This window comes from Mauremys mutica, chromosome 6, assembly GCF_020497125.1.
Source record: "Mauremys mutica isolate MM-2020 ecotype Southern chromosome 6, ASM2049712v1, whole genome shotgun sequence".
Taxonomy (NCBI): Eukaryota; Metazoa; Chordata; order Testudines; family Geoemydidae; genus Mauremys; species Mauremys mutica.
The window spans coordinates 61,899,904-61,925,629 of record NC_059077.1 but is presented as its reverse complement, the minus strand read 5'-3'; the positions used below and the strand labels follow the sequence as shown (position 1 = coordinate 61,925,629).

The window sequence follows — 25,726 nt, the reverse complement described above, 5'->3', positions numbered from 1 at the left end:
GTAACAATCGGGATGGCCAAGAAGGGACCCTTGTCAACTGTTGAAATGGGCCATCCTGATTATCACTACAAACCACTGAGCTATCCCTCCAATAATCAAAATGTCATAGTCTTATTTCTTTGCCATTGTTACTGGTTGGATACTGTTGCTCAACTATTATCCAAGAAACTTTTATATCTGCACCACTATTTCTCTATCCTTCGTAGAGAAGACAATGTTAGGAGAGGAAAGTTCTGCCCCAGAGCAAATAAGTGTAGCTTACTCCTGTTTATTCAAATTAGACTGCACTTGGTGATTAGAATGATGAACTTCTCAGTTTCTTTACATCAATTATTATAGCAATATAATGCAATGTCAACACATTTTTCTCTGAAGAAAAGCAGGACTCAGAAACAGAAGGCATGCACCCCTCCGCCATGCTGGCACTTTTCTAAAGTTACTAACTTGCCCTCCTGAATCTCAGCTTTCATTCTTTTAAAAGAAAGAATAACTGTTATGGTTGCAAAAAAACCCGCAAGAATTTGAGCCATTGTGTAACCAAAGCAGAGACAAGTCTACGGAGAGCCCATAATAGCAGCTTTAAGAGGTGTGAACTGCCCCTATACATCTCATTGATGCCTGATAAATAATTAACAATGTTGACATTTTAAGTTAATTCCTTGTGTAAGGAGGAAGATGGTGGATCATAATGCTGCAGACTTTACTGCAAGTGAAGTCTCATTTTGGCATCATAGGAAGGTGATGTCTGAGAGGCACCACTACTTATTTTTTCCTCCCGATCAAGAAGGAACGAAGCAAGAACACAATTACATTTTGAATATCTGCCCGATCTACTATGAGTAGTATCTCATTTTGGCAACTCACATGGGTGGAGCTTAGAAAAGTAGCACCACTTTTTTTCTTCCCACTCTGACCCCTGCAAGATGGGAAATGATGATGTTTTTACATGGCAGCTGACATCATCCATCAAGATGAATGGTTTTTAATACAGAGGTCTCCAGCAGAGCCATATTTAAGCAGCACACATCAATCTACAGCCAGGAGGAGCAAGAGCCTCCTGCACTTGGAGGACAGAGAGCATGAGACAGCAAAGAGACCATTGTATAGCTCCCCTCCCCACATAAATGCAATGAACAGATTTCTACCCTCCACCAGTGTTCTGCTTGTCACAGCAACTGAGCTTACTGGAGTTAAAGTTGCTGCTAGCCATCCCACACAGTAACCTTGAGCAGATGGGAGCGACCTTCTCAGTCTGGGGAGGGCGACTCCTACATAAACTTTGGTATGTTCTTCAATCAAAAGATAATCTGTGACATTCTGATCAAAGACCAAGTTTCCGTTCCAAACTGTAAAAGGATTTCTTTGTTTCTTTTAAATATAGTTATGGCAGACATCTTTACTTATTTTCATTCGCCTTTCTGGGAATTGGGTAGGGATCTCTCTTCCCCACCCTCCTTAAATTTTACATTTTATTATATTTTTGATAGTTCTCTGAAGACTCTTGAATATGTGTGTCAAGTAAATATATGCTTATCATTAAGGGTATGATTCTGTCACAGATTCCGTGATTTTCTAGGACCTCCAGAACTTCTTTCAGGGCAGGACTGAAGCAAGTATCAGCCCCCGGGTTGCCAGAGCAGCAGCCAGCTTTGGGTTAATCCCCTGCCCCGTCCCCAGGGTATTTTTAGTAAAAGTCAGGGTCAGGTTGCTGGCTCCCATGAAGTTTTGTTTATTGACCAGGACCTGTCCCTGACTTTTACTAAAAATACCTGTGACAGAATCTTAACCTTAATTATGATTACTCTCTCTCTCTCTCTCTCTCTCTCTATTAGCATTAATGAATTTTAGATGAGCAAAGTAAAGCTCTTCAGGATTAGTCTCATTGTTTACATCTTCAACTCAATGGGTCTTGTGCTTTGATAGCAAATACCTGCGAAATTCCATTCATGCACCTCAGAATTCTTCAAGCACTTTTGCCCCCCTTCCAAAAGAAGATTTTAAAATATTTTTTATGCAGTCAAGAGGCTCCAGCAGAAGCAATTTTATTTCTGTTTCTCAATCATTAAAATGTCAGTGCTGGCTCAAAATTACATGCTCCCCAATAATTGAAATCCTTATATTTCCTCAATAGTTTTTCTAGAAGTGCTATCTGCAACAATGAGTCATCTACTGCAGCACAACATCCTGTTCTCATGCCTCTGCAGCCCTTTAAAGGGAAAAGTACTATCTTTTATTAAAGGACATACTCCCAGGCACTGCATGGCTGCTAAAAATAATTAATTACAGTTTATCATGCTTAATGAAACTAACTGTAAATGAGAGAGTAGAAAGTTTGACTATTTTATATACACCTTAAAAATAAGGTACTTTAAAAAAGATTTATATATTAGTTTTTTTAGTATTTCCTGCCAACAATCTATCACATCAATCTACCTTTGCCCAGGAAATTATAAAAAATTGTGCTGAGAAAACTATGCAATGAACCACGTTAAGGTAGTTTTCCTGAACTAACTTCAATGTCATAAATATTGCAACACAAATGGGGGTTTGTGCATTGTATGCATTCTATTTCCTTTCTGTTTGGCATAATTGCTTGAAACAGCAATTTAAGGGCTAGCTCCTGTAACCCGAGCCTCCTGGGCACCCTTCCCTCCATCACTGGAGCTAATGGGTGTATCTTAGTGTATCTAGTTGTAACCTATATGAGCACTTCTCAAACTGTGGGTTGGGACCCTGTTTTAATGGGGTCGTCAGGACTGGCTTAGACTTGCTGAGGTCTGGGGCCAAGGCCCGAGCCTCACCACCCTGGGCCGAAGTCCAAGCGCTACTGCCCTGGGCCGAAGCCCAAGCCCGAGGGCTTCAGCCCTGGGTGGCAGAGCTCAGATTACAGGCCCCCTCCCTGCCTGGGGCTGAAGCCCTTGGGTTCCAGCTTTGAGTCCCCCTCCCAGGATTTGGCTCCCCTACCAGGGCAGTGGGACTTGGGCGGGCTCAGGCTTCAGTCCCCTCTCCTGGGGTCATGTAGTAATTTTTGTTGTCAGAAAGGGGGGTCACGGTGCAATCAAATTTGAGAACTCCATACCTATATAAACTAATGTGTTAAAGCACAGTTGGAGAGGTTTTCATTTTAAGAGAGAGTAATTTTCCTTTGTTAATGCATACTGCAGCAGTGTGAATATTATTCTATTGAAAACACAAAACAATTAGACTTTAGAGATTCAGTTTATAAAACAAATATAATCTAAGTAACATTAATCAAATGACAAAATTTTATGTAATTTGAAAGTTATAATCTCTTATTTTACTCAATATTTTAGACTCTTCCTGCAGGAATCTATAGCTCTGTCTGTATTCAAGGGAGTAGAAAGTTTAGCCTGTTGCTTATCAGAAAATTATTAATGCTGTAAGCAAAATTCATTTTCTCAGGTTTTAAAGTGTAATGGAGAGGGACAAGAAAATACTGTATTCTTCTCACCTGCTTAGGAGTCACCCCAGGCATGCGAATATCCAATGCAAAATCGGTTAGACCAAGAGAAATCACTGGCCTGTTGTTTCCAAGGCATTCACTTGAAAGAGATCTAGTAGTATCTTTATACCTTAAGGGAAGAAAATTAAAAAATGGTTTCAAGTTTACTGATCAAGAGTTTGTATTTTTCTATTACAAAAACAAAAGTAATATGTATCAACTGGGATTATCAGTAGATCGTAAGGGAATTAGACACCCAACTCCCACTGATTTTCAATGTAATTTGGGAGTCTAACTCGATTATCATCTTTTGAAAAAGAAGTGAGTTACTGAATATTTTGGAGATGTTCATGGGACACATTAGAATAGACTGAACTATGAAGTACTAGCAAAAAAGTTTACTACTAAAAATAAGCTCTTTATATGAACTATAGTTTAAAGTACAGACATATATTTTGGCATATTAAGAAAAAAATTCCATATTATCTAGTGTTATCAGCTGAGGGAAAATAGCAACACTTTTTTTAAGTTCATATTTGATATAGAATTCAGTTTGAACATGGCAGAAAAAACTCAAAATCTTTCTGATTTTAGATTCTAGAGATGTTGATTTATTATAATTGAATACGTATTTGCCTGCAGTATCTCCCGACTACGTAACAGTAAATTTTACAACTTAGTATGTGGGAGTTAAGTGGGTCTGTAGTGAATGCTACATATAACCAAAGAAACAAAGCAAATATTCAACTTCTTACTAATGGGGATTGTATGACAAAAACATTTAATGTAATGTAAATTCTAAGTATATCAATTGATAAATGTGATGTGGTAACTACAGGGTGTACATTGAATATATAATGCTATATTTTCTTATGTGCTAATACAGTGGATTTCCCCCACACATGCAACCACCAAATTTATCTACATAATTCAGTATTCAAGACCTAAAAAAATAAACACCAGATCCCTAATTACAAACTAGTTAACACTATCTCATGAAGAAGTAACAGTTTAGCTAGTAAGCTCATGGGAACAGGGACAATATATATTATGTGCCAAGTACATCAGTGGGGCCATACACAAAACTTAAGTTATTGTTTTATTATTTAATCTTATTAATCACATTGCCAAGGCAGATTCCCATTTCAAAGAGTAACAGACGGGGGTTTAACAACAGATTCTTCTTTTTCAAGACTCCAAAATACAACAAAAGAGTGTCTCTTCAAACTCTGCAGAGGATCTCAGTTCAAAGGAAGCTAGCTACACAAAAATGTGTCTCCTCTGTAAATAATTTTTAGCTAGTACATACTTTTTAATCTGTATAACACTTTCATTAGACGAAATGATAGCATCACTAAGCAGCATGCACTGAAAATACCAAAAGATGTTTTCTGCATAACCCACCTCTTAAAGACAGAAAGTGGGTTTTTGAAACCCAAACAGCTATTTTGAAAAACAAGCAACAGTATTAGCAGGTTGTTAATGAGGCCAGCCATGTCCACCCTGCTGTTCCTGGACCGATTAAGGGAGCAGAAAACAGGTAGTGCAGTTCTGTCAGCTGTGTTCCTGACAATTAGGCAGCAGCAGCTCACTACTTCATTATTGTGTTTTCGGCAGGCATCTTACAGCTTTTGACACACCATCTGTCTTGGAAGGTGAAGCTCTGTAAACCAGGAAGGTGGATGATGTTAGGTTGTCTTTATTATTAGCTGCAAAAAATAAATCAGTTGAAGACTCTCCCTTTGTAGATAGGCTACAGTGTACTTTTGTCCAGTTAAGGAGCTGAAGCTAGTGGCATTCCTGATGCTCTTCCCCCTGCTGTACTGTTTAAACCTGCAGGTTACTTATCAGTCCACAGTGACAAAGGCTCTGAGTGGCATCACACAAACCAACGTCAGTCATCCTTCAGAACCTGTAAAAATAGAAGCAGATAAAGGATGACTAACACATTACAGCATTAGGCCTCAGCAAATCCCTGTTGACTCTTTTTAATACATTAGTACTTTCATAAGCTTTAGCCCAACCCAGTGAAGAATGCACCATGCCTCTCACTGCCCTTCCATCATCATAAATGCACAAAAACTATTGCAATTCTTACACTATATATTGGGAAAGTTATTCAAATGGAAGATGGCTAAGTAGCATGTGAAAAGAGAAATAAATAGTGCTTAGACCCAGCTGCATATGAGGTAAGGAAGAAGCTTTAAAGGATAAAGCATGTTTTATTACATATATACACACACACACCACATAGTATGTTGAATGCACTGCTGAGGGAAAACCCACATCACAAGCATCAAGGGATTTTAATTAAGTATTATTTTAAGGAAATAATTTAACAAGCACGTGATAGCAGAACATGCTATTTTCAATAGTAAATAGGTGTTCCAGCCTTTTGTAAACTAGAGAAACTTAAGCTTAAGGTACTATTCCATACACTGCTTTAAAACTGTTGGAATCTAATTTTTCTGATTTATGTGTGATAGACCCAGGCCAGTTGGGTACAGCAGAATAGCAGAAGGCAGATATACTGGCCACTGGATTAACAGTTTTCTGTTCACTGACTGACCAGAGCAGGGGCTGCTCCAGGCTAATGTGACCACCTGACTCTAATTAAGGCCCTGCTGATACTATAAAAAGGGCTCACTCCAGTCAGGCAGGGGAGTCAGAAAGCCAGAGGAGAGGAAGTGCGGCTGAAGGGCTGGTTACTGAAGACACCCTAAAACCATCGTTAAAGGAGCCCTAAGGTAAAGGTGAAGAAGGGAGAAGCAGGAGAGCTGTGGGGAAGTGGCCCAGGGAAATGTAGCAACTCTGGCAGTGAAAGGCTGCCAACAACTGTTACCATTAGGGTCCCTGGGCTGGAACCTGGAGTAGAGGGTGGGCCCCGGTTCCCCCCAACCCACCACTACAGGAACATCTCCTAGAAGGGGAAGTCAGGTCCCTGTCAGGACAGGAGGCTGAACAGAGACTGTGGGAGTTCTCTCAACAACCTCCTTGCAGGCCTATGATGAAAAGGGCTCAGTAGACTGTAACTCTGGCCCTAGGGAGAGAAGGGCTACGTGGAGGGTCACAGTGAGCCACTGAGGCTAGCATAAACCGCCTAGAAGTGCAGGACCCACAGGAGCAAGGTCAGAGCTCTGCCACAATGAGATTCTGCATTTTAATTTAATGTTATAAATACAAAATTTAAAATTTAAGAAACAAAACTACCAAAAAATCCAAGTGGTATCTAAGATGGACAAGTTCTCTCCAAAGTTCCAAAGGGAAGAGGAAATAATCAGTTTGAAAATTTCACTTCCAGCAATAAATACAAACATCAAATTCTAAATAATGTATTAAGATTCTGAAATATTATCGGGTGTTTCTTATAAAATAAATTTGAAAGGATAAATTAACTTTTTTGCCAGCAACCAGAGACTGTGATTAAAGAAACCAAATAAAGATAAAATGTTAAATATAATATGTCTAAAATGAAATGTTTAACTTAAATTACTGTATTTAAAGTAAACTGCATTTCATTTTTCACAGAAAATATAAAAAAATACATAATTTAAACAATATTCATTTGCATGTATTTTATTCATTTGAAGACTATACAAAGTATACAGTTACTGAGAAATAGCCATATACAACCTCAACCCCTCGCTCTTAACCTGCCAAGGCCCAAGGTTGGGACAAAACATCCCCAATATTCATCCCATAAGTAACTGTCCATGACCTTAGTTTCATGATTCTTTATTTGTGATATACATAATTTTCAAGAATCAAGTGAGGGAATACTAGAAACAGTGGAAAATGGGGCGGGGGGGTTCAAGGGTGGATGGAGCGTGGGGGTGTGGATGTGAACAGGGTTTGGGGGTGGGAAGGCTGTAGTGGCAGGGTACAGGGAGTACGAGGGAGTACAGGGCTGAGTGGGGTGTGCGGGAGCAGGATACTGGGTGTGGATGTGCGGGGGTATGTGGGCAGGCTGTGGTAGCAGGGTATAGGGAAAATAGGGAGTTCTGGGACTAAAGTGAGCAACAACTATCAAAATAAGGGAAATATGAGAGACAAGCCTTGGACAAAAATCTGAGCCCTCAACAGAGAGCAGATAACTGTACACTTAAATGTTAATTATAAGGTTATGGGTCACTAACTGTACAGCATCCTGGCACTTTGATTGGCTGAGAATTCTCTTTTAGTACAATGTACATTAGATAGCCTTTAAAAAAATCATGAGTGTTTGTGATCACATGGAGAAGAGAAATGCAAGTTTCGATCACCTCTTCTCCTCAAAATGGGTAAATTCAAAGTTTAATAAAGAATCTTTTATGAGAAACCATTATGGCACTTTCCCCATCCACAGGAGTGGGACATTAAAAAAAGCACACTTATTCAGAATCCCAGTTACTGAAGCTTTTCAAGATAAAGAAATGTTGTCATGTCAGTAGTTACTGATGTGACCATTTGGGGCTTTTTATTTGTTTTATTTTTATGGATTTTCTGCAATGTGCTACATATTCTTCATATCATTAATTTGAGTGCTAGAGGCAAAAACATTTAAAGAAATGAACCATATTACCCTAATATTCTGACTTGAAAGTGTTTAAAAAGCTGGAACGCACCTAGCTGGCTATTATCGAATTATATCTGGTTTGCTAGTTCAGAGGGATATGACAGAGATCTATAAGATCATGAATGGGGTGGAGAAAGTGAATAAGGAAGTGTTATTTACCCCTTCACGTAATACAAGATCCAGGGGTCACCAAATGAAATTAATAGATAGCGGGTTTAAACAAAAAAAAGGAAGCACTTCTTCACACAACACATAGTCAACCTGTGGAGCTCATTGCCAGGGTATAGTGTGAAAACCAAAACTATAACTAGATTCAAAAAGAATTAGAGAAGTTCATGGAGGACAGTCCATTAATGGCTATTAGCTAAGATGGTCATGGATGCAACCTCATGCTCAGGCTATCCCTAAGCCTCTGACTACCAGACACTGGGACTAGATGATGGAATGTATCATTTGATAGTTGTCCTGTTCCGTTCATTCCCTTTGAAGCATTTGACACTGGCCGCTGTTGGAAGACAGAATATTGGGCTAGATGGACCTTTGGTCTGACCCAGTATGCTCATTCTTATGAGACTGTACAATATAGAGAGCAAAAAACCCAAGTTACCTAATACTGACTGGGTGGTATCATATTGGGGAAACAGTATAATTTTCCTCAGTCTTTAAATATAAGAATAAAATAAGCCATGTATTTAATATCAACTTTGATCTGGTTTTCAGTACAACCATGTTTTCAACATATAATTCCAGAACTTGTTCTAATGGACAAAGAAATGTTATCCTTCACTTTCACAAGCTGAACACCCTATAAGTATATATCTACAACACAAGAGCTATAAAAAACTTAGAGGCAGAAGTAAGGAATATATTTACTTTCATTGCATAATCTTACAGCGTAGGAAATTATTCTCAAATTCATGAAATATAAATCTGACAAAGTATTTTTCAGCAACTATGAAACAAATCTTTGGTAATTTTTACTAAAACATTATCTGAGATTATGTGCAGCAATTCTTCTTATAAATATCCATCCATTAACTGAACTCAAGTCTTTTAGAGGAGACTACTGATAAACTTACTGTTAATGGTGTCTCTAACTACAGAGGCAATCAGCACACTGAAATGTTCAATTCAGCTATATTCAGTATATTTCAGTATTCACTGCAGAGTTATGCATAATAATAGTCTGTGCAAATCAGAATAACTTGAAATGCAAGAAAACATGCTTTATAAGTCTGATGATTCAACGCCTGTAGAAAAGCATGCACAAGAGCTAGAAAGGTAACCTACTGTTATCTAACACAGGGACTGGCAACCTTTGGCATGTTACCCACCAGGGTAACCACCTTCGCGGGCCGGGCCGGTTTGTTTACCTGTCGCATCCGCAGGTTCGGCTGATCGTGGCTCCCACTGGCTGTGGTTCGCTGCTCCAGGCCAAAGGGGGTGGTAGAAAGTGGCGGCCAGCACATTCCTTGGCCTGCGCCACTTCCCACAGCCCCCATTGGCTTGGGACAGCGAACCGTGGCCAGTGGGAGCTGCAATCGGCCGAACCTGCGGATGCGACAGGTAAACAAACCACCCCGGCCCGCCAAGGTGCTTACCCTGGCAAGCCGCATACCAAAGGTTGCTGATCCCTGATCTAACAAAGCTAAGAAATTAAATCAATGGTGACTGAGACAATTACATCTGTATCCAATTATTATATAGTCTACTAATGAGAGAGAGAGAGAGAAACTTGCAATAAATTGGCACAATTGCAGCAATTGCATGCACAAGTGTCATAACTGCACATACAAACTAGGTAGTTGATGTTTAAAATCAGGCCTTAGCGGAATTTTGCCAATAAATTACTGGTTTACGCACACGGACACACAGAGTACCAAAAGTGTATTACCTACTTTAAAAAGCAAATAGGATATACTGCTCAGTCCGGAGGAGATTTCAGTCTAATTTCAGAGATGATGCAATGAGTGAGAGTACCAGGCAGTAAGAGGGAGAAAAATGAGGACAAGGGATACAATAATAAGATTATACTGTTACTTAGGTTCATTATATGCACATCTTGATAACTGTGGCTTTGCTTATAAGTTGCACTGGGTGCTCCAGGGGGCACAAGAGAAAAGAAGTAAACGGATGGAAATAATATTAGAGAAACTAGAGTCCATGGGATAGAAAGGAAAATTATAATTTAGGGTAGGAAAGGGAAAGTGGGAGAGTGGAAGAACAGTAATGAGCAGCTAGGAGTTGGAAGAGGATGAGCCCCTGACAGACTAGGTTGAAAAAGTGGCCAAGAAGCTAGAATTCCATAATGATAAAATACAAATCAGATTAACAATATTATCAAAATACACGTTTATAAGGATCCCAAGCAAGCAGTTCAGAGGAACAACAAGAAGGAATGAATTATCAATACTGCAGAATGGAAGTGCAGACAGGAACTCTGTCACTCCAATAGTTCAGTGTCGACCATAAGAACACATCTGAAAAAGGATTGCAAGTGTTTGGTAAAGTCTCAATCTAGCCCTTTGAGCCTTTTGTCCACAGCACAAAACCACCAAACAATTCAGTGCAATTAGTAATCTCTCCTTTGACAAGGATGCAAGGAAGAGAGGCAAATGACCACAGTCAAGGTTTCAGTGGACCGATAAAGCTTTATCTGGGAAGCTTACATAGTGCCCGTTTCCAGTTTTTAATTTTTCTTTCACAAATGCTATTTGTCTTCTTGTTTCATAAATATTAAACATACAGGACTGAGTGAGACCACCTGGGTTCTTTTTCCAGCTCCACCACAGATTGCACATGTTATCGTTGACAAAGCATTTAACCTGTGCAACTCAAGTTTCTGCATCAGTAAAATGTGGGTGTTGAATGACACTTACCTACTACATGGGGAGCTGTGAAATTAAGGGATTTTATAAAATGTAACAGGATGGTTGGATGGCAGAATGGCCAGTTGCAAATTATTCAACAGCTTCTGTATCCCAGCCACCACACACACTTTTATTGGGGGGGGGGCATTCTTTCTGTTCTTCCAGAGCTTTTTATCTGTCAAAATAGGATGATCTTTTGCAAAGCACAGCATTTTCCATTTCTCAAAGCTCTTTTTGAATTTTATAATACTGTATGAATAGGTACCTCTCAACCAGCTTTAAAACAAAATCCACACTATGCAGAGGTAAAGACCCATCCCTTCCTGGCATTTGTCTTTAGTAACAAAACAAGTTCAGTTCAAGACTTTTCTGTTAGATTTTGCTACTCTTAAGATCCCTTAGAACTGTTCAGCCCACACTGTTCAAGCAGATATAAAATGTAAGAGAGGCTGGCAGTCTCTATTACACGCATAACTCTATTACATTCATAACACATCTGTATCTATATAAAGTCTACCGTACCAATGATATATTTCAATTAAATCTATTCTATTTTCTAAAACTTCTCTGTTCTTTGACTATCCCCACAGAAACATTACCAAACACATTTTTATGAGAGCTTTAATGTTTGACCAATATCATTAGATGCTCTCCTACGTCACACCATATGTAAAAAGTTCAGTGTTTGTGGGTTTCACCCAAGACGACAAAACACACCCCTTTTCAGCAGCATACATCATCTCTTCCCTTTAAACTGTGAATCTGCATTCTACAGTCCTCAAGAGAATTTCACATGGCACTGGAATGCATTTACTGGTTGATGATAATGCAGTAGACTTCTCAGATAGGTACAGTATCCAGTTATGTCCTGTTCTAAAGCTACTCCATTTTCCCAGCAGGAAACATGCAAAAAATGCTCCATTTAACAAAAAGCACAAAAATGATTAACAAGTCAGCAGGATCCCTAAAGAGAATTTAAAATTCCAGATGTCCACATTTAAGGGGGAGAAAAACAACAAACATTACACAAATTATGTGCATAGAGCACAACTCAACATGAATTTTCTTTCATTTGACCTTCACAATCCAATTGGCAAATGGTTTCTAAAAAGCATATTTATTATGCAGTTTATACATTTTGAAATAGTGTGCAAAAATTAGCTTTAGTATATGTAAAGAAAAAATAAAAATGAAATTGTGTACAATCTTATCTTATAAAATTAAGTAACCCTTAAGATAAAATTCTTATATACTTCAGAGTGAATTATACATACTATTGTGCTTCCTCTAACCAAGTGTGTAACAGTTTTCTAATCAGCATAAGACTTTTATTTCAAAAACAGCTAGTGCTCATGCTTTGTAGATCATCTTTAGAAAGCATTATGATGTCATGTTTTGTTTTTTACAATTACCTAACAGTCATTATAATTTCGTTTTTGACTTGGGTATCTATATCTTAAAAGAGCTTTTATAATATTTTAATAATGCTTTAAAACCATTAAATGGAAGACATATTTGTAAAATTTAATTTAATTGAAAAAGGAGCTCAGTTTGTTGGCTACAGAGTTCTCAGTTCTCTTCAATGAAGTTTCTTCTTAAAGAAACAGTCAAATGGAATTCTAGTCAATTTAAAAAAGATTAGTTAGGAACAGTTTCCAGTACTGTGGAAAACATGGCTGAGTCCTCTTCTAGTGTCGGTGGGTTTACCTTTAAATAACTTTTCTCTCTTCTATTTCTGTGTGTTAATTTTTCCTTTAGTGTGGGTCTTAAGTAAATAATTGACCACAGGGAAAACAATTACAATGGATTATGCATGTGACGGGGGTACAAACCCTGCACCAGGCAAGAAGGGGTTAAAGAGTAGCCTTGGGCTCAGACAGCCCTGCTCCATCTCATTTGTGAAACATGCCAATCTTGGAGGAGGACTCTTAAAAAGAGAGAAGCTCAGTTCAGAAGGGCCCAGCTTGCGGAGGTGGACAGATCTTTCATCCTCAGTTCCCAGAAAGGAGCAAGCAGAGATCCAAGCTTTGTGTGCTTCCCAGAAACCGAACAGAGGTAGGACAGAGGAGCTGGTGCTGCTCTTTATTTCTGTCAATTCAGTTTCCTCTCCTTTATTATCTTGAGAACTGGGACTAGGGGTCTTACTCTAGGGAAGACCCCTACTGAGACTGTCAGAAATAAGATGCAACCTTAATTCTATCACCATGAACTAATTCTGACAGTCTCTAATTGAATGATCATTAGCATTCAAATCACAGCACAGATGGTGTTGAGGGAATGAATCAAATAATATAGTGAATGATGAGGGTGTTGTCTGTGGGATTCCTGCCTCTTTTGCTCTAAAAGCTATAAGGTGAGCAGAGAATGATGTTGAGGAATGCAAGAAGAGAGACTGTCATGTGGTTAAGGCAGCTTAATACCATCTAAGAAGGGTATTTCCTGTCATTAATGTGCAGGCATTCCATGAGGAAGAACCCACAATGGGAGGGAAAGGTTGTCTCGCCAACACTACTGCTAGCCCTTCCTCTGCCTGCACCCTGTGGGGTCCCTGCCAGACTGGCATCCTGGCCATACAGGCTTCCACCAGTCCCTGGTCTTGACTTGCTGGGAATGCTGTCTGCATGTCCCCACCAATGAAAGCCAGGCAGAGGAAAACTCCTAATGTGAGAAGTATCCATTACTGGAGTCCCCCAGTAAGCACGAAAGAGAGCTGCACGAGGAGACTGCTCATCTGCGTAGCATCCAGGAGCCTGAGAACTTCATCAACATGACACACATGGGAACACTGGGGATGGAAGCTGTTGGCCAACTACAGATGACTATACCTGCACTGGAAGAGGAAGGAGAGAACCAGTGGCTCTATAGGGAAGAGACTGGCTACTCGCCATCTTGGGCAGCAGACAGGTAATGTCACATGGAAAGAATATTTTAACAGATAAAGCAGTTCAGAAGCGTTGGCAGTTTCTCAAAAAGACAATATTAAATGCACAACTGCCAACTATTTGAATGTGATGGAGAAAAAGTGAGAGGGCAATATGGATCTACCAGGAGTTCTTTAATGACCTGAAAATGATAAAGAAATCCTAAAAAAAGTGGAAACACAGACAAATAGCTGAAGAGGAGCACAAAAGAACAGCTCAAGCATATAGGGACAAAATCAGCAGGGCTAAGGCACAAAATGAGTTATACTAGCAAGGGATATAAAAGATAATGAGAAGAGGGTCTATAAATACACAGGAGCAAGAGAGAGACAAAGAAAAGCGTAGGTTCTCTACACAGAGGAGGAGGAGAGCTAATAACTAATGACATCAAGAAGGCTTAGTTAATACCTTTTTTACTTCAGTCTTCACTAAAAATGTTAATGGTGACCAGATACTAAACATAATTAATATTAACAACAAAGGGAAGGGAACACAAGCCAAAACAGGGAAACAACAGGTTAAAGACTATTTAGCTAAATTAGATACATTCAAGTCAGTAGGGCCTGAACAAATCCATCCTAGGGGTATTTGAAGTAGCTGAAGCAATCACCTTCAAGAACTCATGTATGACGGGTGAGGTCCAAGAGGTTTGCGGAAGGGCAAATACAGTACCTTTCTTTAAAAAGGGGGAACAAAGACGACATGAGAAATTATAGTCAGCCTAACAATGATACTAAGAAAGATAATGGAACAAATTATTAGACAATCAATTTGTAAGAATCTATAGGATAATAGGATTATAATGAATAGTCAATATGGATTTGTCATGAACAAATCATGCCAAACTAACCTAATTTCCTTCTTTGACAGGGTTCCTGGGCTAGTGGGTGGAGGAGAAGCAATAGACATGATATATTGATTTTGGTAAGGCTTTTGACACAGTCCCACATGAGATTCTCATAAGGAAACTAAGGAAATATGGTTTAGATGAAATTGCTTTAAGGTAGGGGCAAAACCGATTGTACTCAAAGAACAATTATCGATGGTTCACTGTCAGTCTAGGAATGCGTATCCAGTGAGGTGCCACAGGGGTCAGTCCTGGGTCCAGTACTATTCAATATTTTCATTAATGACTTGGATAATGGAGTGGAGAGTACGCTTATAAAATCCTAAGATGATACCAAACTAGGAGGGATTGCTAGAACTTTGGAGGACAGGATAAGAATTCAAAACAACCTTGAAAAATTGAATAATTTTTCTGAAATGAACAAAATGAAGTTCAATAAAAGACAAGTGCAAAGTACTACAAAGGAAAAATCAAATGCACAGCTACAAAATGGGAAATAAAACAGATTGCTGAAAAGGATCTGGGGGTCATAGTGGATCACAAATTGAACATGAGGCAACAATGTGATACAGCTGAGAAAAATATCATTCTGGAGTATATGAACAGCAGTGTCATATGTAAGGCACAGGAGGTAGCTGTCTTGTTCTACTGGGCACCGGTGAGGCCTCAGTTAGAGTACTGCATCCAGTTGTAGGGACCACACTTTAAGGAAGATGTGGACAAACTGGAGAGAGTCCAGAGGAGAGCAACATAAAAAATGGTTTAGAAAACCTGATCTATGAGGAAAGGTCAAAAGAACTGGGCATGTGTTCAGTCTTAAGAAAAGAAGACCGAGGGAGCACCTGATAACAGTCTTCAAATATGTTTAAGAGTTTTATATAGAGGACGATGATCATTTGTGCACTATGTCCACTGAAAGTACTTGGCTCCATCTGCAGCAAGGGAGATTTAGGTTAGATATTAGAAAAAACTTTCTATCTATACGGGTAGTTAAGCTCTGGAATAGGCTTCCAAGGAACACCATCCCTGGAGATTTCTAAGAATAAGTTGGACAAACATGGTCAGGGATAGTCTAGGTTTACTTGGTCCTACTTCAGTGCAGGGGCTGCTAAGTCAATTTCTTGAGGTCCCTTTCAGCCCTATATTTCTATGATGCCATCAGAGAACTGGCCTCTATTCCTGTCTCTGACAGAGATTCCTATGCAATGCCAGGCATGCAACTTAAACCAAAATTTTAACAGGCGCCTACTAATTGTGATTCCTTGTTTTCTAGCTGCCCAACTTGAGATGCCTTAGGCCAGATTTTCAGTAGTGCTGAGCACATGCAACTGAAACACAGATTAATGGAAGTTGTGGATATTCAGTATTTCTGCCAGGAGGGTAGCATGGCAGAGTGAAACTATAATGGGGTGGGCAATCAGAAGGTCCTCAGTTCTAATCATGGTTTTGCCACTAAATCACTGTGCAGCTTCAGGCAAGTCACTTGGTCTTTTTCTCAATTTTTCCCACCTGGTAAATGGGGATAATACACACAGTCCCTCTCTTTTTGTCTCAGGGGAGTTATAAAGATAAAATCATTAGTACTTATGAAGCACTCAGATGTGACAATGATGAGTGCAATGGAAAACCCCAGGAGAAAATCAATTCTATATTCAGTTTGGAATTTGGATGGTGTGTAGAAATTAAAACATGGTAACACATTAAATATCGAACAGCATAACACACACGGAAACAGTGTGTTACCCATGTAACAGACAACAAAGCTAAGGACAAAGACAATAATAATAATAACTGGTTCTTTCAGAGAGGCAACGTGGATATGTGAATAGATTTGGGGTCTAAACTCACCTTGTGGAGTACCTGGATTTTTTTGAGATGTCCTATGAGTGCCCCACTTTAGATAATTTTCATGCAGTAACCCTACCCTAAGGAGGCAGGAGGTTCAGAACAGAGTCCAGTACTGAAGAGAGAACTATGTTGCCTACTGCAGTATCCAATCTAGCAGCGTGAACCAAAGCATAATGGTTGGAAACAGTATGCACCAAGGTCCCTGTTGCAGCTCTGCAGATTTCAGCAACCAGAACAACCTTGAGTAAAGCTACAGATGTAGACTGAGATCTAGTAGAATATGCAGTCACTTGTAGAGGAAGTTGGATGTGAGACAAACAGGTAAAAATATACCCAGAGTTCCATTTAGTGTGTCTTTGCTTGGAGTGGATCCCTTCAACCTATCTGCAATAGACGTAAGAAGCCCAGGGGACTTTCTAAATGGTCTGGTTCTGTGCAAGGAAAAGCCTAGAGCTTTCCTGACATCAAGTATATGGAAGATAGCTTCCTGTATAATCTGATGCATCTTTGGAAAGACAACAGGAAGGTGAATAGTCTGGTTAACATGAAACTCAGAAGAAACCTTACATAAAAAATTGGGATGTGATCTTAACAATACCTTCTCCCTAGAGAATACAGTGAATAGAGGGACTGCTATTAAAGCTTCAAGCTCACCAACCCTTTGGGAAGAAGCGATGGCCATCAAAAAGGATGTCTTAATAGACAAATGTAACAGGGAGCACATGGCACGTAGTTCAAATGGCTGTTTCATAAGACAGTTAAGAACAAGACGGAGATCTCTAATTTGCAGAAAGCAATTCATAAGACCTTTCAGGAATCTTGTTGTGGTTGGATGTGTGGGAAAAAGAAAATCGAGAAAGCTACTGGTGAGTGCAAAGCTGTTATTGATCTAAGTGAAACTTGATGGAACTCAGACAGCCCTCTGATATCTTCAATTCCAACAAGTAATCGAAGATTGTGAAAGAGATGACTGTGCCAGGTGAAAGACGACAATTACTCCGAAGATGAAATTGTCTCCATTTATGGAAGTTAAATTAGTCGCCGGGGATAATATTTCTTGGTGATGGTCCATTCAGGCAAGGGGAGTGGTTACCCGATCCTGTTTAGTCCACAATGTGATGCAAGACTCAACTATTTAATCCTGCACGCTACTAAGAGTTTCAATAGAAAACTATCAGAGGCTTCAACAGACTGAACTTTTGGGGGAAAACCTACTTTATTAGGAAAGGTAATTATTAATAGATGTAGACTCAGGTTGATGTTTTATTATTTTGTTTTGTTACCATTTGCTTTCACCACTCTTTTTTCTAGTTACTTTATTTTTTAAAACAAACCTACTATTGTTGCATCGCAAGAGCTCAGACGTGCTGTCTGGTTTCCAGCAACAGTGATTTAAGGTAAACTGGGATCTGAGATATCTGTTAGTAGCCCGGTGTCCGGGGCTAGATATCACAGAGGAATGCTTCAAAGGGATTCTTGGACTGGGATGTGCATATTGTAAACCTGCAAGTTGAAGGCAGGGCAGGCATAGCCCAGAGGTGAGTGCTTGAGTGGCTGAAAGGCTGGTGGTGTTAGGGAGCTGACATCCATCCAGGCACAGGCAAGACTCCCTCATACTAAAGGCCAGGGGAAACAAGGTGACACACAGCCCAGAGTGCCCTGAGAACCATCACAGATCTCCTACGAGAAGGTCACAATAATATTTATAATAGAAGGTGTTTAGGTAAATTTAAAATAGGCATTACCACCACTTCTCTAGAGCATATTGCATTGCCATCCCCAGTATATAGGGCACTACCAATTTCACAGTTGTGAAAAATGCATCACAGACTGTGAAATAAGCCAAATGTCCCCTTGTTCCTAGGAGCGCCCCAGCAAAGGCACCTCTGGGTGCCTCACCCTGCTGCAGGATGCTCTCTGGGACTGAGCAGCAGCCTCAGAGGTTCCTGCAGCTGTGGGAGGCTTCTGCAATTGTATCTGATCTTCCCTGTGCTGCTGGGAGGACCCCAGCAAAGGGGACTCCTAGCTCCGGCTGGGCAGGGGAGTGACAGGACTTGCTCTTCCCCTGCACAGCTGCTGAGGGGGTGGGGAGACCAGACCCACCTCTGGGAACCTCCTGCAGCTGCAGGAAGCTCCATGGTTGCTGCCTAGAGAGTCCAGACAGCATGGAGATGAGGGTGGCAATCCCATGACCCCTCCCCCCAAATCCCATTTTGGGTTGGGACCCCCACGGTTACAACACTGAAATTTCAGATTTAAACATCTGAAAAGGTGAAAATTTACCAATTTTTAAATCCTATGATCGTGAAATTGACCATAATGGACTGTGAATTTGGTAGGGCCCTACCAATATGTCAAGTACTTTAATCTGATACCCATTAAAGGTGGACATTTGTCTAGGATTATTTAAAACTAGTATTTTAAAAATTTCTTACGTATGCAAGTGTAATATTAAATCACATGAGAGGAACATTTATAAATACAATTTTCTATAACTGGTGCTTTGCATCTCACTTCAGTGCAGGATTCCAAATATTCAGTTATTGAAACTTCTAGTCATATTGTCCTTATGTAGTCTACTATCTGTATACTTTATACTACTTTTTCAATCAAAAGCCTATACTGTACTTGAATTATCAATTTATATCCTCACTCTCTCTGTACTGTACTGGATCAAATAATTTTCCCCTTGTTAGAAAGCAGATACCATTCTTTGATTTTGTGCAGCACCATAAACACAGTTGGTGATTTAAATTCTTAACTTGGTATATTAATATTAAAGCAGTTGTTTCTTGCTGTGAAAAGTTACGTTTCGGGCCAATACTAGTAAAGAAAGATTCATTTAAAATATGCAGCACACATGCACTTGCTTTATTCTTCCAAAAAAGCATTTTCCTTTCAACATTGCTCATTTGGACAGCTAGAAACTAATTGCAGTCCAAGAGACATTCTGGTCAATAAAAAGAGTTCATACACTTTGTTATATCCTTGGGGCAGCCGGTGTAGGAAGTAATCACTTGAGGCCAGAGAGCAGGCAGCTAACCAAAACCTCCATTTTATTTACAGATATACAGAGAGCTCACTCAGCTGGTTGAAACCGGCTGAGCTAACCCATAATAATCTAACTCAGTTGCCATAGCAACAGAAACCATGCCAACCAAATACACAACACACTTGTACTTCAGATCCAGCACTATGGAATCAAGAATGCAGATGCTTGCCCTCTAATCATTTCCCATTCCTTTCAAACTCCAGATACAGCCCTTAAATCTGTAAATGCATAAAGGAGAAGGGGCTTAAGTTAAGCACAGATCTGCAGAGACAATACATTAGAACTACACATATACTGTTAAACATAGGCGACAACTTCCTCTCTAGCCGGAGGGTGTTTGACCTCCCACCCATCCACCCCGGGCCCCACCCCCACTCCAGCCCTTCACCCAAGCCCCAGCCCTGCCTCTTCCCAGCCCAGCTCCGCCTCCGCCTCACCCCCACTCCAGCCCTGGAGCAACCACAGAGTCGATGCCTATGCTGTTAAATAAACTCTCTCATTCAGGACACAGGAATACTGCAAATCCACACTACAAAAGAAGCAAGAGTGACAGTCCCCATGTGGAGGGTTGGGTGTATTATAATTAAAGGCAGCGAAGAATACAAATTGATCAACCACTCTGAACTCAACTTTGAGAGAATTCTTCATGAATCTGAACAGAACTCCAGGTGTCAGCTTTACAGATTTCAACTTTGCAAAACTGGTAATTAAAAAGGTGCAAAGGCTTGCCATCACAACAGTAGAATAGACTCTAAGTCCTACAGGTAAGGAATGGCAGCGATGTTCTAACACAGATGAATGCCCAATTTAATTCAATTTAGTCTAATCCCTGAATTTAAATAACTCAGTCCCTTAATCTTTGTATCAAAAGTGACAAATAAATAGGAGACTTCCTTAACAACTTCATTCCTTCTAGCTAACAACTATTTGCCCATCTAACATCCAAGATATATTCATATTGCTATTAAGAAGCTCAGGGAGATAAAAATACAGACAAACTTCATTTAAAAGTCATTCATATAAAATTTGGATAGTATTGTAGTCAAAAACTTCTGGATAAGGTAAATGAATCTCACAAAATTTGATGACTTTTCTTAAAGCCACAGCTCCTGAGTCATGTTACTACATGAGAATCTGTTTCATTTAAAACGAATGACGTTTCTAGCCCTCATGGTTGTGGGGAAAAGCTTGAAAACACGAATCCTAGAGGCTCAAAGAACAAGTAGCAAATAGAAAGAATCCAAGATAAATTTGTAAAATCTCATTCTTATTCATGATTTTTGAATGCTTAAACTTTGCAACACTGAGGTCTAAAAACAATGTTATCCTTAAGAGAAGTTGCTTCAAAAATGTCTGTCAACGTCTGCAGCTCAGAAACTCTGTCTTATGTTACAGAACCTAAGAAGCCAACCTTGAATGATGGATAATAAGAGGGAACAAGAATGAAGAGGCTCAGATGAAGCCTTCATGAATCTTGTAAGGAACAGATTTTAAGTCCTACATTTATAGGCTTACAAATTTGAGGAAACATACATAGATAATAATACTAAGGAGGGAGAAGGACCGACCCTCCATAAACAGGGATATGGCAGGCAGAGATGGCTGATAAGTATGCTCTTTAGCCATAAGCAAAAAGAATCCCAAATACATCAAGGATATGAAAAAAAAAATCATTAAAAATGTTGTATATACTTCTACCTAAAGTATGTGAATGCTGAGTGGAAGGGATCTACATTCCTAAAACATAGATAACTCTCTCAGAGAAATGCGAAATTTGCTCAAATAACTCACAAACTGGACTATCAGATAAACATCTATTAAGCAGGGAAGAGCTCTTTCCCACCCTTCTGAGACAATAGGTTCTTTGCTCGGGACAAGAACAAAGGGCAGGTCCTTAGAAAGAGGTAGCTGTTCTACAGATGTGGTCTTTAGATCAAATGTTAAGAAACGGCTTATTCTTACACTAGTAATTCAGTGCAAACACATTTTGGGGTCAGTACCAAGACCCACTGGGCTAACAGAAGGAAAGGAATTGAGGATACTAATGGCATGAGGGCTTTTATACCCTCAATTCCAGAATGTTTGACCCCAGGATGTACGCCTGTACCCCTTACTGAATACTTGGCCAAGTGTCCCAAGGCACGAGAAGCAGGGCACGAGACTGCTGCAGCACAAATCTGCAGTAATAAGGTCACAAAGAAGCAACAATTCTTGTCAAGGTTACACTAACCTTTCTACATCCAGTGGACACAGCTATCAAGAGTGAAGTTTATGTTGTGCCCTTCCTGTTTGCAGATCAATAGGTTCATAATGTATTTTGGATGTTCCCTACTAGCATAAAGCATAAGAGTTCCAAAGTTGCTCTGAAACATGTTCTCCCCACCAGGCTCTGATTGGCCTTGTATGTTTTTATAATAAAAGGAATATAAAGTTCATAGCATCCTTAGAAAATCATCATTACTTCAAAAGCAGTCTGTGAAAACAGAGATTAAATGAAATAAGAAACTGTTATAGCACATCAAATGTGTTTGTCCTCTGCATAAACAAAGGCAACTACTTCCAATGGGATTTAGACAAGAATTTTGATTTTCCCTTCTATTTAGTTTATAGAGGAGGATGACATAAAAAAAATAGAAACCCACAAGAAATCTTCTCTGTGATCTAAATGAGATAAATGGGAAGATATATAAAAATAGCAAAACTCCTAGCAGGGAAAAAGCTAGACATAATATAACAAATTCTTATTTTTATTTCCAGGTTTATGCGGTATGTTTACGTAGGACTGCTGCCATCTTCTTGTATACATTTAAACAGTACAACATCCTCATCTTGCCACCCTCTTAAAATGAACGGAAAGCATTCAGTTTTGTCAAATCTGCATGGAACATGAGTGATAGATGCACACCACAATGACAAAGAGGAAAAATTTTAACCTGGAAATGCAAGTGAAAACAGTTACTTAGAATTTTAGGGTTATGAAGAGAGATTACCTACAGATAGCCTATACATAGGAAAAGGAATAATATATATATATATATATATATATATATATACATACACACACACACACACACACTCACTCACACACTATAAACTAGACAGGAAGGGACTGACATCAATAATTTTTTTATGATGTAACTAATTTTAAAAGAATAGGTCAAGACTGAAGTTGGGGAGGGAAAAGTTCTAAAAGGTTCAGATACAATTTCCTAACACAAAGCATGACTGGTTTATCAAACACTTAAAATCAGGCACATATGTAATTGAATATCAACGTTCAGAAGTGAGCAAGGTACATTTCTGAAAAAGGAAGAAATACAATAGTAGTGCTGAGATAAAATCTAACCTTAGTATTAGAAATCTAAGTGGATTTAAGTTTCATGAATTCCTAAAGAATAATAGTAAACTATAAGTCTTAAAATGCCAATATGATACCATTTGGTTTCTCAGGTCTGCTGTAGCTATAAATAAGATACTTAAATCTAAGATTTTCTAAGGTTGGGTAGTTTCTATGGATTTTAATAAAAACAAAAGATTTATCTGCTGAATTATTTACAGGACCGAGCTGTCACTGAATTTGCAATGTAGTAATTCCCATTACCTTGTTAATCAATGGGCTTGTGCAGTACAGCTATAAGATTAGGGGCTAACACATAAGCAGGGGTTCAAATTCACTGAAGATCGTTCCCTGAAATTGTGAATCAGATTAAAATAATCTCTATTGGGCAATCTACCCAGTTGTACACCCGTATTCTCAGAAAGGATACCTTTTATCTTTCTCTTCTTTACCCTTATACACCAATACAGACTGTTCAATGCACAGGTGCTGACTTTTGTTTTTGCCAGTGGGTACTCCTCTCCGCCCTCTCCCATTTGTTCAAGCAGCAGGTGAGGCCTCGGGGGGGAAGAGGCCTTGAGGTGGAATGGGGATGGGGCCTTGGGGTGTAGAAGGGCAGAGCCTCAGGCCGGAGCCACAGTCCGGGTGCTGGGGCCCACAAAAGATTAATCCGGCCCTGCAGGTGCTGCGCTCCCCCAATTTTTTCAAGGGGTGCTTGAGCTCCAGAGTACCCAATGAGTTGGTGCCTATCATTCAATAGTAAACATAACTTCACTGAACTAAATGCTGAGTGTTTTGTTTTTCCAAGTGAAACCTGTGAATTGTTTGTGCATATAATGGAGTCCCCAGATGGACAGAATCACAGGCAGCACACGAAATATAGTAGCTGAGGAAAAAACACATGGATTTTAATCGTATTAACTCTACCTAGGAAGGAGGGAGGTAGCTTATTTCATCTGGATAATGGGATTTAAACGGAGCTTGGCATCAGACGGAAATTTGATTTAAAATGTTTACCTGGAAGAAATGAAACTTTTTTTGAGGATAGGAAAGTCTTCCCGATTCACTTGAATAGCAGCTCAAATGAGATCTAATTTCCCATTGCATAAACCCAAGAGGCAGAAAAACTCTGATTTAAGTGTTGACACCTGAGACTTTCGCATAACTATTATCTAGTTAGGTACACACCACAATAATGTTCATCTTCTGAGATTTTATTTTCACATTTTCTTATACCCTGTATTTTTTCAGATAAAAGACAAGAGACAAGAGGTGATAGGAGGCCACTACTTTCTACCTTGCTCAATCTACTAGCCCCCACATACCATGGCCCATGACACAGTAGAAAGTCAGTTTAACAGAGGAATCCATACCATCCCCAAATACATCTCTGCATGTAAAGCATGTAGTTCATCTTGATTTTTAGAAAACTTTAAAAGTAAAGGCTAATCCTAGTATTAAGAGTCAGTTTTGAAGTTTCTTCCATTCTGAAAATGGATACTTTTTCATGCCAATTGCTAGACCGAGTCATGTAAAACTTCCACCACAGGCAACTTGTGGCCTACTATTACCTTAAATTCTAGGTGTTTCCAAAGTTCATTCATTACTGCATACACAAAACTCATTGGTCCTCTCCAAAATTTTAAAGCCTGGCCTGTGTATAGTGGTGGGATTACAATGGACAGGAATCAGTTAACTCAGAGCAGAAGTACATATCTCAAAACTAAAGATTAGCATGGTCTTTTAAAGGAAGTCTACCTTCTATAAAGTACTTAAAATAAAGTACCTGTGGAACTCCTTGCCTGAGGAGGTTGTGAAGGCTAGGACTATAACAGGGTTTAAAAGAGATCTAGATACATTCATGGAGGTTAAGTCAATTAATGGCTATTAGCCAGGATGGGTAAGGAATGGTGTCCCTAGCCTCTGTTTGTCAGAGGATGGAGATGGATGGTAGGAGAGAGATCACCTGATCCTTACCTGTTCACTCCCTCTGGGACACCTGGTATTGGTCACTGTCAGTAGACAGGATACTGGGCTGGATGGACCTTTGGTCTGATCCAGTATGGCCATTCTTATGTTCTTAAATCCATGGAAGCAAAATGTAAGAGTGACTCTGCCCTTGAATATATTAGTTGGTTTTACATTATGAAAGGAAAAAGGTATATGAAAAACCTGCTCAGAGGGCTGGATGAGCACAAAGTGTTAATGCACTTTCACTTTGTCAAAATTCTGTCTTAGCCAATAAAAGAGAACTATTGGTAGTTCATTTCAGTCCCTGATGGACATATGTTCATATCATAAAAATAACTCCCATGGTAGCACAGATGAAAGTGTCTACTTTAGGGTACGTCTACACTACCCGCCCAGGTAGGCGTGTAGCGTTCGACTTCTCGGAGTTCGACATATCACGTCTCATCTAGACGCGATATGTCGAACTCTGAACGCGCTCCCGTCAACTCCGGAACTCCACCACCGTGAACAGCAGTGGCGGAGTTGACGGGGGAGCCGCGGACTTCGATCCCGCGGCGTCTGGACGGGTGAGTAGTTCGAACTAAGGTAGTTGGAGTTCAGCTACGCTATTCGCGTAGCTGAACTTGCGTACCTTAGTTCGACACCCCCCTCCTAGTGTAGACCAGGCCTTAGACTGGTCCAGGACTGCAGTTAGCAGAAGTATAGGGACAACTAATCAAGATAGATTCACTTGAAGAGCTACATAATGCAATTTTGTATAGCATGTTCTACAGCTTCTGCCATATGACAGTATTCTTTGAGCAATTTGTAGCATGCTGCAGGCTTTTTCATGCAAGGTATGCAGCAAACTCTTCCTTCGTGT

General features: G+C 39.6%; 1 protein-coding gene and 1 long non-coding RNA gene across 9 annotated transcripts in view; one reads left to right on the top strand and one right to left on the bottom strand.

The window, feature by feature from the left end:
* PAM (peptidylglycine alpha-amidating monooxygenase) overlaps positions 1-25,726 on the bottom strand; it is a 209,762-nt gene that overhangs the window by 128,476 nt on the left and 55,560 nt on the right. For all 7 annotated transcript variants that reach the window (XM_045020809.1, XM_045020810.1, XM_045020812.1 and 4 more), the window contains 2 exons: positions 4,868-5,375; positions 3,473-3,593 (listed from right to left, as the gene is read on the bottom strand). In XM_045020809.1, coding sequence (XP_044876744.1) covers positions 3,473-3,593; positions 4,868-4,959 — 213 coding nt within the window. In that variant the 5' untranslated portion in view covers positions 4,960-5,375. Of the gene's footprint in view, positions 1-3,472; positions 3,594-4,867; positions 5,376-25,726 lie in introns of those variants that run through there.
* On the top strand, positions 12,522-22,551 carry LOC123372600. 2 transcript variants are annotated; one of them, XR_006580364.1, is made up of 6 exons: positions 12,522-12,585; positions 14,680-14,733; positions 17,816-17,901; positions 20,061-20,320; positions 20,952-21,032; positions 22,314-22,551. It is a non-coding gene; the product is annotated as an uncharacterized LOC123372600 (long non-coding RNA). The 2 variants fall into 2 exon arrangements; XR_006580363.1 differs by lacking the exon at positions 14,680-14,733 and having other exon boundaries at positions 12,530-12,585.